We start from the raw sequence: 16,458 nt of genomic DNA, 5'->3' as shown, positions 1-16,458 counted from the left end.
AGGCCTATTACCTTCAGTAGCTTAGGGCCTCATCAAACCTAAATCCGGCCCTGATGCAAAGCACCTGCTTCTGTCACCAATAGCTAAACCCCGCCCCAGCTATTTCTACGGGTGCAGAGCTTGGACCGCAACCTGCATTACTAGAAGCGTGGCAACTTCAGGGGCAAATACTACGCTTCTAATTCCAAAGCCACCGCCTCCCAACCCAGAGCCTTCCCCCCCCCCTTCTTTAATTTTTCACCACCATTGAGCCTCGCCCGCCCACCTTCCTTCCTTCCCTCCCCTTCGCGCGCGCCGCTGCCGCTCCGGCCTTCCATTCTTATTTGGAGAAACTCCCCCTGATTGGCCGAACTTACGGCTCTCTCCAAAATTTGCATTCCACGTCAGTGGAAATTTCCGTCTCCCGATTTATATATTTATTTATTTATTCCGCACCCGGAGCCAATGGGAGCCCCTCCGCTCTCTCCGACGCTTTCCCGACCAATGAAAGGCGAGAATTCTCGCTGTTGTGGCACGTGAGGGCCGCGCACGTGGACTCGTTATGTAAAAGGCGGGGCGAAGAACTCGCGAGCCCCCCCCCGCCGCGCGTGCGGGGCGGCGCGCACGCGCCTTGCGGGGGGAGGAGCGGGCAGGCAGGAGGAGGAGGAGCGGCGGCGACGGTACTAGCAGCGGTAGCGAAGGACAACGGCGGCACCGACGGCCGAGACTGCCTCAGGCGCACTTCAGCGGGCGAAGATGAAGCAGCAGCAGCCGGTAACGTCGGCGGCGAACGCGGGCGCCGCCACGGCTGTCCCGGCCTTCCTCAGCAAGCTCTGGGCGCTGGTGGGCGACGCGCCGAGCAACCAGCTCATCACCTGGAGCCAGGTAGGCGCTGAGGAGGAGGAGGAGGATGGGGGCCAGGGGAGCGGGATGAGGCGAGGCCTCCTCGCTCGGTAGGCGACGCGGCGCGGAGCGAGGCGGGAATGAGGGAGGTCATCGGCCTCCCCGCCATCTCCCGTCGCCGTTTCATGGATCCCGCGCTCCTTCCTTCCTTCCCACCCTTTTTCTCTTCTTCTCCCCTCAGCCGCCCATCTTCGCGTCTGTGTCGCGTCTTGGGCCTTCAATGGGACAAAAGGCCGGGGGGGGGAGAGAGAGAGAAGGGAAGGGGGCGTGGTCAGGCGTTGGTCACGCTTTCTGTTTTCCTGACGGGCGTGGGGGGGGGCTTCACGCGGCCTACCCACGAAGGGCCCCGTGAGGCCCGAGGCGCACTCGGGTTCGCTATTAGGGCGCCTTCGTCCGAGGGAGCGGGGGGGGGGAGAGAAGGAGGCCTCGGCAGCCGTCTATACACACCACACGGCAATCTGAAGGCCGCGCTTCGGTTCCCGCAACATGGAACCTTACCCCCCCCCTCCAGTCTACCTAATGGCTGCGAAACAAGTTCCAGGGGAAGGGAGGCGACAGGCAGCCAAATATAAAGGGGAGGAGGATGTGCCGCGCGACCCTTCCCAAACGTGGCTTTGACGTAGGCACGTGTGGATCAGCACATATCTACCCGCGTCCTTAACACGGAGGTGGTTCGCATGTAGGAGAAACGCCTTGTATGGAAATAGTCCGCAATCAGAGGGTGAGGGGTGTTCCTGCGTGTGGTGTACACACAAAAAAAGGCACGAGTTAAGAGAACATACTTAGGTCGTGAGCATCTTACTGACTGTGTTAAGATCTGGTTTGGGTGAGTCCCTGGTTTATGCATTATTATTTTCTCCTTAGGCATGAACTTGGCCAGTAGTTCTAGGTGAACCATTACAGTATTATCTTGCCTATTACCTCCACAACATGGGGCCTTACAAAACTGTGGCAGAACTGCCCTTACAGGTACTGGCTCAGCCTCTTATGCACTAACACACATATCTGCCATTTTATTGACTTCCAATAGTCCATTAATTTTGGGAAGGAAACATAAATACACACAAAGTGTTGGAGTCAGTAGAGAGGTTTAGACCTCTGTTTGTAGCTCCGGGAGATCAGCAAGGGCTGAAGGTGGTTCTCAAGTCAAAAAAGGTTACTCACTTCTCTTGTAAACAGAGGTAGTAGCCATGTTGGTCTGTTTTAGTCAAAACAGCTGTCTTGTGTATTGAGATGTGGATCATTTTGAATGCACTAAAGTGCTAAATAATCACTATAGTTTCTTGTCCTAGGTTTGATTCTAGTAGTGCTCCCCCATAGGTAGGATTACATGGAGAAGAGGAGGTGGCAGCTCAGTAGCTCCGTAGACCATATTGGGCTACAGGTTGTTAGATTACTGCTTCTCTGTTTTGCCCAAAATAGACAAATTCCAAGAATTATGGAAGGAGTTACACCTGTATGAATAAAACCTTATGGTGAGAAGCAAAGAACTGAGATTGTTATGAACAAATTGATGAATGTTGAGTACACTCTTTCTGTAACAATGTAGAAGAGGTCCTCCTTCATTAGCATCACAATTGTCTGGGAACTTGTACAAATTGGAACAGCAGGGTAGGAAAGCTTTGGTGATCAATTTTCAGACAGTCTTTGTATGCCTAAGGCAAACAATGTCCAGCTCTCAGAGGCATTCATCTTTTGCATAGTTTTTGTGTCACATTCCCTATCCTGCTAACAGTGACACTTTATTTTTAGCATATGAAGTTTTAGGTACTTAATTCTTTTGTTTGATTCCAGGCTTAGGAACTATTTGGTAGGTAAAAATAGGCTATTTAATCATCTTAATATAAGCAGTAAGATTTACACTGCATTCCTTTTGCTCATTTGCAGTCCATTTTGTATGTCCATGCATCCATTTCAGTTCTCTTAAAGAGGAAGGACACTTTCTATTCAGGATACAGTTGCAGGAATTTGTGCAGTCATGTACACCAGTTTGGCAAAGAAACAAAAGCCAGGGTGTTATGGGTAGATGAAGGGGCAAACAATATAGAAAGGGCATTGGTGGCAGCAAAGGTTAAAATCTCTGCCTGAGTGCTTGTCCAGGAAATCTCTCTTCATCTTCCCTTGCAGCATTTCTGTGGAAAGCTGCAGATGTGGTGACTTAGTCAAGTCTTCATCCAGGTAATGGGAACAATTGAAAACATCCAATCTCTCCTAAAGACCTTTCAGGAAGTAGTACAATAAAGAATGCTGCCAAAGCGCTTGACAACAGGGAAGCAGTAGGTAACAGACCAAGGACAGTGGTGTAGTCACTGGTGCCACCAGTTGGAAACCCAAAATTTGCAGGGGACAAGCAGAACAGGCCAAATCTTGCAGTTAAGTTTGTAAACAAGAATTTTTTAAAAAAACGCCAACACCACCAATAATGTACACACTGCACATGTGCTCTGATGTGCACATGAAACTTTTGTTCAAGTAGACTTTTTCACGGAGAGACAAGTTGGAAGAATAAGCCTTTTGGGCTGCTCCCTTTCATGACCAGAGCATTTGAATATTTTCTCAACCAAGAATTCTCGTCTTTGTAATTTTCCAGTTACTGAGCAACATGCATACCATACTAATAGGGAATATGGTCTGCCTCCTTCATGTTTTATCTGAGTAACCTTGAGGAGTTGTGGAAATATGCTTGTGTTTTGTCTCCGTTTTTATGTAAGTATAAATAACAATTCTGAAATATTCTAAGCTCAGCCATGATAAGAATGAATATTACTCGGGTATGTATGCAGCAGAATCATTCTGCAGTTGATTCTCATTTATCTGTTTCATTTTTAATTAGCCCCTTCTTCCTGATTTACCTGATCTTGCTTCACTCTGCACATTGTTTCAGTATGCACAAAGATTAGCATAAAAATAGTGTGGAGCAAGATTCAATAGATGATTCCTAACTTGTATCAATGGAGTTGCATTATAAATGGTCCATGTTTCACAAGCATACAGTAAGGTTGGTAGTACAATAGCTTTGTAAACAAGCATTTTGGTTTCCCTGCGAATGTACCAGTCCACAAACACACTGCACTTCAATCGGGAGAAAGCTGCACTCGCAGAGCTCAAAGGTTGTTGGATTTTGGCGTCAATGTCAGCCCTTGTGGAAAGGTAACTGCCCAGGTGGGGGAAGTGATTGACGCTTTCCAACATTACACCACTGAGTTGGATTTGTAGCTATGCAGAGGCGTTGTTTTGTGCTTGTTGGTACAGCGCTTTGGTTTTTTGGATGTTGAGCGATAGGCCAAGCTTTTTATAAGCTTATGTGAAGATATTTAGTATGGTTTGGAGGTCATCCTCTTGAGTGTGCACACGCTATGTTGTCATCAGTATGCTGAAGCTTTATGGCAGAAGTTAAGGTAACCTTACTCTTTGTTTTCAGCCTACTCAAATTAAAGAGCTTTCCATCTGTTTGATATGATTTGTATTCTGGTGGGGAGTTTCCCTTCAACAAAGTGTAGGGTCATGGCAATGAAAATAGTAAATAAAGAGTTGGGGTGATATCACAACCTTGTTTAACACCTGATCCCACTGTGAATGGTTCACTTTGAGAGCAATTATCTGCAGTTGTTGCTGTCATATTATCATGGATGAGCCAAAAGATGTTCACAAATGCATCTGGGCAGCCGATTTTAAGGAGGACAGTCCACAGGGCATTATGATTTACAGTTTCAAAGGCCTTAGTCAGGTCAGTAAATGCCATATACAGTGGTTAATTTTGATCTTAGCATTTTTCTGGAAGCTTTCGAGCGCTGAAAATCATGTACACTATCCCCCTAGAAGGACGCAGGTGGCGCTGTGGGTTAAAGCCTCAGCGCCTAGGACTTGCCAATTGAAAGGTCGGCGGTTCGAATCCCTGCGGCGGGGTGCGCTCCCGCTGCTCGGTCCCAGCGCCTGCCAACCTAGCAGTTTGAAAGCACCTCCGGGTGCAAGTAGATAAATAGGGACCGCTTACTAGCGGGAAGGTAAACGGCGTTTCCGTGTGCGGCTCTGGCTCGCCAGAGCAGCGATGTCACGCTGGCCACGTGACCCGGAAGTGTCTTCGGACAGCGCTGGCCCCTGGCCTCTTAAGTGAGATGGGCGCACAACCCCAGAGTCTGTCAAGACTGGCCCGTACGGGCAGGGGTACCTTTACCTTTTTACTATCCCCCTAGAAGGTTGAAAACCATTTTGGGATTCAGGAGGGGTAGCCTTAGATATTGTTCGGAGACAGTTTGCTAAGATCCTTGCAAGAATTTTGCAGGCTGCAGCTAATAAAGAGATCCTTTGATAGTTTCCGTACTTTGTTCTATCACCTTTTTTAAAGAGGTTCATAATTTTGGCATCCCTAAAGTCTGCTGGGATCTCTCCCAGATTTTTTCGATGAGCTAGTGAAGTTGTTGTGTAAGTTTAGCTCCGCCCACTTTGAAGACTTCAGCAGGTATCCCATCACATCCGCTGGCTTTGTTGTTTTTCATTTGGTTAATGATAGTCTATGCTTAAGAAACTGTTTTACATTTCTAACCACATTATTTAGGCATTGAATGTGATTGTGATCTTCATTGCAGAATGGACAGAGTTTCCTTGTGTTGGATGAACAAAGATTTGCCAAAGAGATTCTTCCAAAGTACTTCAAGCACAACAACATGGCAAGCTTTGTGAGACAGCTGAATATGTGTGAGTTTTATAACAATATGTAGTATTAACCTTTAGATATACTGGTCTACATTTAAAACATTGAACTCCATGGAATTCAGTTCTGAGATGGATTCTACCTTTTATTGTAATAACAGATTCTAACTATTCCTCAGTTTTAATCATTTATTGTGCAAAACAGTTTCGTAAGGCATTCAGTTGCAGTCACTGACTGGAATGCAAGGGAAAACAAGCAGAATGCATACTGCATATTGAGTGAATCAAAGAAATGTAGACTTGGAAGGGATCCAGAGGGTCATCTATGCAGGAATCTCAACTAGGAGAAGGACAGCTGACGCTGAGAGAGAATTGATTCAAAGCAACGAGCCATCCTCATAGCTGCAGCCTGCAGCTTGGTTTTTGTGTGAACTTCAGTCATGTTTGACAACCAGTAATAAGGTTTTTATAAGCATTTTGAGAGCATGGGTGGCAGCTTTATAAAAAAGAAATCCCATGATATTGATAGTATCTTCTTCCAGAAGGGACAGGTACATGACACATAGCAGTTTAAGTTCATCTCCTTATTTTAGGAAGGACACCCATCTTGTAACACAGCATTGCATTGTGATGATTGAATGTGTATGTCATATTTTAAGTGGTACTTTAAAGCTAGAACTCTTAGATATAGCCTTTATAGTACTAATATATGAAGGCTGTGGTTGGCTTTGTTGTTCTGCCTTCCGCTGCTCTTATGAGTACGGCCTTGTTATCCCAAGATAAAACCCAGGACTAATAAGGCTGGAAGGGAAACAAAATGGGACCCTGCATAGGTTGATAATGCACCTAGGGCTAGTCACACAGAAACTTGCACAAATGAAGGGCAGCTTGTAGCAGAATAGCTTTCACTAAAGGCAAAATAAATGTGAATAGGCAGAGCTGCTACCTGCACAAAGACAGCAACATTTTCACTCAGCTGAATGAGGATTGTAGCCTTGATTATTCCAGTAGGCTTTTCCATAGTTTGTTTATTCTTTTCAGATGGTTTCCGTAAGGTAGTCCATGTTGACTCTGGCATTGTCAAATTGGAAAGAGATGGCCCTGTTGAATTTCAACACCCCTACTTCAAGCAAGGACGGGAAGACTTACTGGAGCACATTAAAAGAAAGGTTAGTGAAAGGGAGCCTGGAAGCTTTGAACCTTCTGTAAGCACTGACGTAGATCCATGTGAGGGTTTGCCAGGATCTTACAGATAGTGTAAGTGGGAACAGAAATCTAGATTGCAGAAAAGGAACAGTACAATTCAGATTTACTGAGTACAAAGCAATGCACATGCCAACAAGACTGCCGTGCAACAGTTCAAAACAGCTGCATGCAAGCCTTCAGTCACATCACATCAAGATCTAGAATTACAGATCAAGGATGGCTTACTGTAACCTAAAATATGCCTTCAACAAAGGGGGATGGCCAGTTCTCTGATCTAAAGGCAGAAGCAAGTCTTGGACCTATTTCGATCAGTCTAAGGAAGCGCTTCACCAATGAAACAGAAATCCAGGGAGATGTTCAATCTCCCTGGATTTCTGTTTCATTGGTGAAGCGCTTCCTTAGACTGATCGAAATATCTTATCTTCATTTGGCACAACGACCTATGTCAGATTTCACTTGCTTACCTTCTACACTTTTTCTCCTTTTTACAAACCCCACTTCTTCCATCCTCTATGCTTGCGAAAATTGTCATCTGACCTCATGGAATGTTTGCACTATTTATTTCTTATTTGCTACGATACCTGCATAAAGTAGCTTTGGTAAGCATCTGGGTGAAAAGGGAATTCTCTGTAAGAGATGGAACAAGACCCTGACCATCCAGCTTGAATATCCCTCCATTATTCTCTTGACATTTCCGCCCTATAATAATCATACATACGTACATAGCACTCCCCTTTTTATTCTTTTTGAATTATTTGAATTCAGCATAGCCTTTGTTTATTTAGTTCATTTTCAGATGGCATATGATCCCTACACGATCTTGCAGATTCCATCCATGTGTACATTTGTGTTAATTGAAAGCAGAAGTACAAAACTGCATGGATTCAGAGCAAAACCTTATCAGTTAATAGTCACTGTAATCCATATTTTTCAAAGTAACATGTTAACTTAAATTTGTGGTGATAATTCTTACAGGTTTCTTCTTCAAGGCCTGAAGAAAATAAAATTCGTCAGGAAGATCTGTCTAAAATCATAAGCAGTGCTCAGAAGGTTCAAAGTAAACAAGAGACTATTGAATCCAGGCTATCTGCTCTGAAGCGGTAAATAAGATTTCTAGCTTGATTTTTCAGGAGGATGAGTATGAAAGACTACTAGTTCATCTAAAACTGTTTTTAGATATGCTGTAAGCTTCCCAGAGTGGCTGGGGAAACCCAGCCAGATAGGCAGGATATTTACTACTACTACAATTATTATCATCATTATTTATATCATTACTGGTGTGTTTATGGCACTTTTAAGGAAACAGTTGTTTATTAAGGCTGGTGTTCACCTAAGTGTTACTCTGAGTAGACGCATTGAAATTAATGGCCATGTCTATGGGTCTTCCATTTCAATGGGTCTGTTCTGAGTAAGGCAACTGAGTACAGTGGTACCTCAGGTTACAGATGCTTCAGGTTACAGACTCCACTAACCCAGAAATAGTACCTCAAGTTAGAACTTTGCTTCAGGAAGAGAACAGAAACCGTGTGGCGGCGGCGTGGCAGCAGCGGGAGGCCCATTAGCTAAAGTGGTACCTCAGGTTAAGAACAGTTTCAGGTTAAGAACAGACCTCCAGAACAAATTAAGTTCTTAACCTGCGGTACCACTGTACTCCCTGTAGTGCTGTCTTTGTGTATTTTGTATTACAAAGAAGAGGTGTGACAGGTCCCTGTTTCAAGGAATTCACAATCTAAAATAGGAAAGGGGGGGATAAGCATGAATATGTGATTATTTTAATTATATATGTTTTGGCTTAGTTAACAATAAGGTATAATTACAGTTCCAAGTTTCACTAGGTCAGTTATTGGGATGTGGGTGGCGCTGTGGTTGAAACCACTAAGCTTCTTGAGCTTGCCGATTGGAAGGTCGGCAGTTCAGAAATGTGCAATGGGGTGAGCTCCCATTGCTCTGTCCTAGCTTCTGCCAACCTAACAGTTGGAAAGCACACCAGTGCAAGCAGATAAATAGGTACCACTGCAGCGGGCAAGTAAACTGTGTTTCCGTGCACTCTGGCTTCTGTCACAGTGTCCTGTTGCACCAGAAGTGGTTTAGTCATGGTGGCCACATGACCCAGAAAGCTTTCTGTGGTCAGACACTGCCTCTTCAGCCTGAAGTGAGATGAGTGCCCCATAGTCACCTTTGACTGGACTTAACCGTTCTGGGGGTCCTTTAACTTTTTACCTTTATCTAGGTCAGTTAGTAATCCTTATATTGACTGTAAACATTTTGAAACAGAGAAAATGAATCTCTTTGGCGGGAGGTAGCAGAACTGAGAGCAAAACATCTGCAGCAACAGCAAGTTATTCGAAAGGTAATTCTGTAACTTCTTTCTTCAGAAGAATAATTTAAAGTCATATATAAATGCAGTACAAAATTGGAAGGGAAGCAGTTATTTGTATATTGTAAAGGGGAAGGGGTTTTAGTGGAAATGGGTAGCTTGAATGGTAGGTGACTTGTAAGAATTCAGTAAAGCTTGAAATTATCTTCTTGGAGATAAAGTGGGTGGCAAAAAGCTCAGATGATCTGTTTAGGATATGGTAGCATGAAATGTAAAGGGCATTAATAATCTAATTTTGTTAAAAATTGTATAACAAATGGTTAAGAGATTAAACGCAGGGATATACACAAAATATAAAACTTGCAGAACTCCATGTTTCATATTTTGAATGCCTTTAAGTTCCATCTGTAGACATTCATTTCTTCTCAAAAAAAATTAAATTGTTTTTAGACAAATCTGATATCTAAACATACAAAAATTAGGCTGTTTAGGGATTTGCACTATTATCTCTGCATTAGAATGACACCCAGACCTCTAAATCCTCTTGTCCCTAACATTCCTATTAGGAAGGTGACTCTTAAGGCTTTGATATTTCAGGCTTTAATTCTAGCCTACTTGATTGTGTATAGTACCATAAAAATAAAATTGAACTATTGAGTTCAGTTGAACTTGCTCCTAATTGTGTGTAGGATTTTTCTAAAGGCAACATTCTGTCTTTCTCTGCAGATTGTACAGTTCATTGTCACCCTTGTTCAGAATAACCAACTTGTGAGTTTGAAACGAAAACGGTAAGCATCGGGTTGACGATACTGGAATTGTAACACAGGTTTATTTTGTGAATATATAGTGTTTATAGAAGCATAAGTTTAAATCCTTGTGTTTTTTAGAAACTTTTTTTTTACTTTTATGATTTAGCCCATTGCTTCTGAATACTAATGGGACACCGAAGTCCAACATATTCCAGCAGATAGTCAAAGAACCAGCAGAAAACAAACATCATGTGAGTTAATTCTGAAATTTACTTAAGGAAAGTATTAAAAAATGGACAGAATCACTGCTTGGTTGGACAGAGAAAATACAATATTCCCCATGAAAACGAGTACAGTAATCATTATTCACATAGCCCTTGTGTTGGCTGTTCTCCTTTATATGGAGTGAAAATAGATCAGGCATATAGCAGTAAGGTACCAAGAATGCTGTTGACAGAAAGGGAGGGGGCACCAAGTGATGCTTTTCCATAGCATTTACACTCAATACTGCATTGTCAGATTATTGTTTAGTTTTGATAAGCTAAATGGGGTGGAAGCAGGGTAAAATATTCAGCTAAAAGAACAGGTGTCACTAATGTGGGAGCTATTTTTTTCCTTAAACACAATCTGAAGAAGTCTTGTCTGTACACATTGTACAGATTTTGCATTCTTTCTGCATCTTCTCCCACAAATTATTTCACTATGTTGTAACTTTCTTCCATTCATCTTGAACCCTCTAAGGCCCACATTGGTTGTGAAGGAGAAAATGTATTTCCCCCCCTCTTTATTGTGTACACACAAACTTCCTAATTAGGATGGCAGCTTTTGTTCAGAACTGTACTTACTGTCTCACCCTCACCTTACAAAGTTAAGGGGAGGGTGGTTTCTCCAGATTCTCGTCTTAAGCTGCTTTTGACATTTCTCAAGAAAGCTCATTTGGAAATTGTATCATTTTACTCCTAAATATTTGTTTAGTATGATGTCTGAATTTCTAATGATTTATAAATCTAAATGGGTTTCAATTTATGGTTGATTTAAATTTTTAAAAAATCATTATGACACTATTTTGTTTCTTGTAAATGGGCAGGTACCACACAGCAGGACTGATGGCTTAAAGCAGAGAGAACAGCTGTCAGACGATATTATTATTTATGATATCACTGATGATATTGGTGATGAAGAAAAGCCTCCAGTTACTCCAGAAAGCAGTGAAGATGCTGCTTCAGACTCAAAGTAAGAAAAAATATTTGTACATATTTGGAATTAAATATCCTCAGGCACACTGACCTACAGAAATTATTTCCCTATCTTACTTGATAGTTTAACCCTCTAGGTCTTGTGTAGATCCCAAGATAATGTTTAATCAAAAGATAAGATCCAAGATATCCAATAGGTTAGTCTATAAATTTTAACATTAAATCAAAATGGTTCCGAAAGGTAACTGGTGAAAGGTGTAAGCTTAAAGGAGCCATCCTAAAGCCTATGGACCGCTTCTCCTGGTATGCCCCGCAGAGGGCCTTATGGTCCACAAACAATAACACTTTGGAGGTCCTGGGCCTCAAGGAGGTTAGGCTGGCCTTGACCAGGGCCAGGGTCTTTTCAGCTCTGGCCCTGGCCCTGGTGGAATGCTCTGTCGCAAGAGACCTGCGGGATTTGACATCTTTCCGCAGGGCTTGCAAGACGGAGCTGTTCCAACACAGGCCTATGGTCAGGGCCCATTCTGGACCCCCCCTTTTTTTTTGTTATAAGACCCAGTATACAAGTGGCTGCCCTAAGCCTTTCCACCAGCTCATATAAGACCAGCACAAACAGTTGCGCCTGGTGAGCACTCAGTGTTCCCATCCCCTATAGATATAATCCGTGAAATCAGAATAATTTGATTTTATTCTACTCCAAATTTGATTTTAAGCTGTTTTTTAATTGTTTGTTTGATTTATGTTTTTAATGTATTATACTTTGATGTTAGCTGCCCTGGGCCCGGTCCTAGCTGGGGAGGGCAGGGTATAAATAATAATAATAATAATTATTATTATTATTATTAGAAGTGGAGCAAGTGGAGCTTTGCAGTGGGATGTGATATAACACCTGCTAGAGTCTCCCTGGTGTACACTCACAAAAAGCTCCACAGGCATATACTCCCAGCAGTATAGGATGAAATGGGGTGTGTTGGAGCAGATTCCTGGGGGCAGGATAGAAAGAAAAAAGAAAATTAAAATATGCTACCACCTGCCATCCTAGCCACATTTGAGTTGGAAGAGCTTACCTCTCTTCTCTTTCCCTAGACCCCACCAAACAGGTACTTCCCTCTTCTACCCTTCCTCAAAAAAAAAAGAAACGAAACGTACTGGTATTCTCAGTAATTGAGCATTTAAGGAAGTGCAGAACAATAGCATTATGTAGCTCATAACAAGGGCAGCAGTTTAATAGCTGTTCTCTACATTAATATGAGCTGCAAAGGAAATGTGGGTGTTGCTTCTCTTGAATCACATTTTATCTATGTATTGCAGTTATAGTCCTGACATTGTAATAGTCGAAGATGACAATGAGGATGACTATGCTCCTATAATCCATGAAAATACAACTGCTGAACCAGCCACAGTTCCATCCAGTGATTCTGTCAGTCCTTCCCCATATGGTGCAAGCCCATTAATGTCTGGTGCTGTTCAGTTAAACAGCCAGTCAACCTTAACAGCAGAAGACCCAGTCTCGATGATGGATTCAATACTCAGTGAGAATGGAGTGATTTCACAAAATATCAATCTTCTTGGGAAGTGAGTCACATTCTTCAAATCATCTTTAAAGTTCACACTTGTTCTCTCTCTTTTTAAGAGCTTCAAGAAGAGCTACATGAATATTTAAATTTGCACTAGTTCTCTGATTTGTTGCTTTCTGAACATGGCATAGTGGGTGAGATTCAAATGTTTCCCAATTCTAAGTGCTGGTGCTGACCCATTTACACTGTTCAGGACCTCAATACCTTAAGGACCGCCTCTCCCCATACAAACTAACACGGACCCTGCACTTGTCATCCAAGGCCCTTCTCTATGTCTCCCTTCCCCAAGATGTTCAGAGAGTAGCAACACAAGAATAGGCCTTTTCAGTGGTGGCTCCCCGTCTGTGGAATGCCGCCCCCAGAAATGCTAGCCTGGTGCCATCTTTACATGTCTTTAGGCACCAAGCAAAAACATACCCCTTTACCTTTGGGTATTAAATAATCTGTGGCCTGTTAAGGAGAGAGACTATTACTATTATATATTTTTTATATGCTCGGCCAGTAAAGCGAGATGAGCGCCACAACCCCTGAGTCGTTCGTGACTGGACTTAACTGTCAGGGGTCCCTTTACCTTTAACAAAAATATGTTTTTAATGTTGTACACTGCCCTGGGATCTTTTGAATAAAGGGTGGTATATAAATCAAATTAATAGTATTTCTTCAGTATTCCTCAGTTTGGGATTCTGTAGTCAAGGTACAGATAGCTTTTAGAGTAGTTGCTTATTTCCATTTTTAATATTGAATAATCTCATGCTTAGTGTTTACTGAAAGACTAGTGGTCTTCTGTAGAATCAGTGCATGCTTGATCCACTATACCCCCACTCAACATCATGGATCACTTGCAGATACCTAGAATTAAACTCTTACCTGTTGAATTCCAAATAATCCTAGTGGTTGTCCTCTTTACCTTCATTTTTCTTCTGCACTTTGATTCATTTGTACAATATATTTCTCAGAAAAGCTAGAATTTCATGGAGTTTTCTTGCACTCTTTTAGGGTGGAACTTCTGGATTATCTTGAGAGCATTGATTGCAGTTTAGAGGATTTCCAGGCCATGTTGTCAGGACGACAGTTCAGCATAGATCCAGATCTCCTGGTTGATGTAAATATTTACACTATATATTTTTGTTTACTTCTATTTTCCTCACAAATTTGGCTTTACAAAGATTTTGTGCAAGAAAAATACATTTGTATTTTTTAAATGTGTTATACCTCAAAAGGTCTATATTAACAACAGCTTGAGACTGCAGTTTCAGAGAGCAGCAGAATAGTAGTTTGTGCTTGAGGATTTGTGCAGAACATTTCTATTTGTGGCTATTTCAGGCACAAAAGATTAGTTTGGTTTATAAGTCACCCAATTTATATCTAGAATATAGAATTTTAAAACTTGGTGTACATTTTGTCTTGTCCAGCTTTTTTCAAGTTCCGTGCAGATGAATCCTACAGGTCATATCAATAGTACAAAAGTAAGTTTTAAAGTAGCACACCAGTGGGCAATACGGTGTAATGTCAATGGCCAGTTGTCTCGATTAATCCAGTTGCATAGCATGTTAATATTTGTTTTAACATTTTGTGTGCCTTAACAAGGCTGATATTGACACATTATTTAAAGATGCAGCTATTTTCCTTTTTGTGCTTTCCATATTTTTTTCTGCATTTTGAAAAATTACACATGTGCATCTTAAGTTTTCAAGTTCTATATTGGGGGGCAGCACATGCTGCCCGGAACATCAGTTTAACACATCATTATTTTAAAAAGTTATTATCAAAGTACATGTAGCATTCAAAAGAGGGCGAAAAACACAGGCTAAGAACTGCTTTTGAAACGGGAGATTTGCATCATTTAGAAATGTATTCTCCTTATTTTAGACATGCTTTCTAGAGTAAAATTTGAATGTGATTGGGTGGATATACCCATGGTGACAGTCTAGATTTCTAACACTCCTGTGTCCCAGCTGCTAGATAAGTTCCTGAACATTTGCTTGTAGCAGTTATCTTCTAGACAAACGTTTTCTCTGTTCCTAAAAAAAATTAGTACCAAGTCATCTGATTTTTGTAACCATGCTTGCTTTTAAGGTGGAGACAAAGGGAATTGAAACTATGAAGACTAATAGTGCTCAACCATCTACACAAGATGTGCCTAATTCTGACCCCAAATCAGGTTGATATGCAAGTTCTCTTGGTTTCAGAAATGTAGATTGGGTATAATTTAACCTGCATTCATAAATACCCTTATTTTAGACACGAAATGAATAAAATACCGTATTTTTCGCTCCATAGGGTGCACCTATTTTTTTTTGGGGGGGGGGGGAATTCAACAAAAAAAATATTATTTAGGTTCTGTTCAGCGCTCCCTTTCACAAGCCGCATGGAGTGTGGGTGTGGCTCTTGGGGGCTTTTCCCCTAGGAGGGAGAAGGGCAGCCAGTCAAGTGATGGGCTGCCCTTCTCCCTCCTAGGGGAAAAGCCCCCAAGGGCGCCTCTGCAGGGCAGTGGGATGAAGGCTCACTGCTGCCCTGCGGAGGCTTCGCGGGCTACCCCAGAGCTGCTCAGGAGCTTATCGGGGCTGGCAGGGGAAGCCCGGGCTTCCCCCACCAGCCCCGACAATCTCTGGGAGTATTCCCCACCTCCCGCAGAAGCCATGCGCTCTTTAAAGGGGCTGCACGGCTTCTACTGGCTTTTCTAGGAGATGGGGGAATTCCCACCTCCCTGAAAAGCCCACAGGCTGCCATCCGCAAGCCTTGGGAGCCCGGCGGGAACTCCTGCCGGGCTCCCAAGGCTTGCGGATAGCTTTCTGAAGCCTGGAGAGCGAGAGGGGTCGGTGTGCACCGACCCCTTTCGCTCTCCAGGCTTCAGCGAAAGCCTGCATTCGCTCCATAGGACGCACACACATTTCCCCTTCATTTTTGGAGGAGGGAAAGTGCGTCCTATAGAGCGAAAAATACGGTAGTTAACATATGCCCAGTATGTTTGGAAAGTGAGTTGTAGTTCTGTACATTGCACAAGTTTCTCTTCCATTTTTTAGCCTTTTCTATAGGAATATAGAGCACTTGAGTAATTATTTTGGTTTGGTTTGTTTCTTGCCCTGCAGATAAACAGCTCATTCAATATACTGCCTTTCCCCTACTTGCATTCCTTGATGGAAATCCAGGCTCAGTGGAGAATGCAAATATGACACCTGAATCAGGTTCTTCTGTGGATAAACCAATAGAAGTGGATGAACTCCTGGAAAGTGGCCTGGATCCTCAACCAACCCAAAGCAAGCTGGTTCGTCTGGAGCCACTGACAGAAGCAGAAGCTAGTGAAGCTACACTATTTTATTTGTGTGAACTTGCTCCTGTGCCAATGGACACTGATATGCCACTGCTGAACAACTAAAACAAGAGAGTTAAAGCAAACTATTTATTGAGGCTATTGTTTGGGATCTATCTTTTGTAAATGGCATTTTGTGAGCAGCTACTGTGGAACCTTAAACAGTTTGTTCTATCACTTTCCCCAAAACTCGGGTCTCAAAAGAGCAGTTTAAACATTTATACAAACCATCAACAGTTCACAATGAGTTCATTCTAGTGCTGTCATATTTGGAATTATGTATTCAGAATATGCCAGGTAATTGGATGCTCTGTATTAGCCACTCGCAGTTTTTCTTGTTCACTTTTAGTCCTAATGTATGACATACACAAGTAAATAAGTAACTCTGGATGGAAGTCGTAGCACTCAGAGTTTAATTCTTCTGTACTTTGTTTTCTATTTTTACAACTTTGTTTAAATAAAACTGTGTTAGGGGACCAGAACTGAATATAGTGCTTCATTGAATTGACAAGTGTCCGTCTTAATTTCATAGTCGTAAGAGTATCCACTACTTGCTTCACCCCATAGGCAC

At 42.5% G+C, this 16,458-nt stretch overlaps 1 protein-coding gene across 3 annotated transcripts; it reads left to right on the top strand.

The window, feature by feature from the left end:
• The first annotated feature begins 574 nt into the window (after nucleotides 1–574).
• On the top strand, nucleotides 575–16,369 carry HSF2 (heat shock transcription factor 2). 3 transcript variants are annotated; one of them, XM_081905447.1, is made up of 13 exons: nucleotides 576–864; nucleotides 5,469–5,577; nucleotides 6,574–6,701; nucleotides 7,714–7,838; nucleotides 9,013–9,088; nucleotides 9,782–9,843; nucleotides 9,971–10,055; nucleotides 10,892–11,037; nucleotides 12,312–12,575; nucleotides 13,574–13,679; nucleotides 13,990–14,043; nucleotides 14,654–14,738; nucleotides 15,667–16,369. In XM_081905447.1, exons 1-13 carry the CDS (start codon nucleotides 736–738, stop codon nucleotides 15,951–15,953), a joined length of 1,656 nt encoding a protein of 551 aa, XP_081761573.1. In that variant the 5' UTR covers nucleotides 576–735; the 3' UTR covers nucleotides 15,954–16,369. The 3 variants fall into 3 exon arrangements, with proteins under 3 accessions (XP_081761574.1, XP_081761573.1, XP_081761575.1); XM_081905449.1 differs by lacking the exon at nucleotides 576–864 and adding an exon at nucleotides 1,798–1,851; XM_081905448.1 differs by lacking the exon at nucleotides 13,990–14,043 and having other exon boundaries at nucleotides 575–864.
• Nucleotides 16,370–16,458: the final 89 nt, after the last annotated feature.

This window comes from Podarcis melisellensis (genome assembly GCF_964234715.1).
Source record: "Podarcis melisellensis genome assembly, chromosome: 3".
NCBI lineage: Eukaryota > Metazoa > Chordata > Lepidosauria > Squamata > Lacertidae > Podarcis > Podarcis melisellensis.
Note: the sequence above shows the minus strand (reverse complement) of the source record. Positions and strands in the feature narration are given on the sequence as shown.

What these genes read in the sequence shown, in the direction of transcription:
- HSF2 (XM_081905447.1), top strand. Translation starts at nt 736, where the DNA reads ATGAAGCAGCAGCAGCCGGTAACGTCGGCGGCGAACGCGGGCGCCGCC. An exon ending in AATATCAATCTTCTTGGGAA is followed by an intron (nt 12,576 to 13,573) that starts GTGAGTCACATT and finishes GCACTCTTTTAG; the next exon opens with GGTGGAACTTCTGGATTATC. An exon ending in ATCCAGATCTCCTGGTTGAT is followed by an intron (nt 13,680 to 13,989) that starts GTAAATATTTAC and finishes TGTCTTGTCCAG; the next exon opens with CTTTTTTCAAGTTCCGTGCA.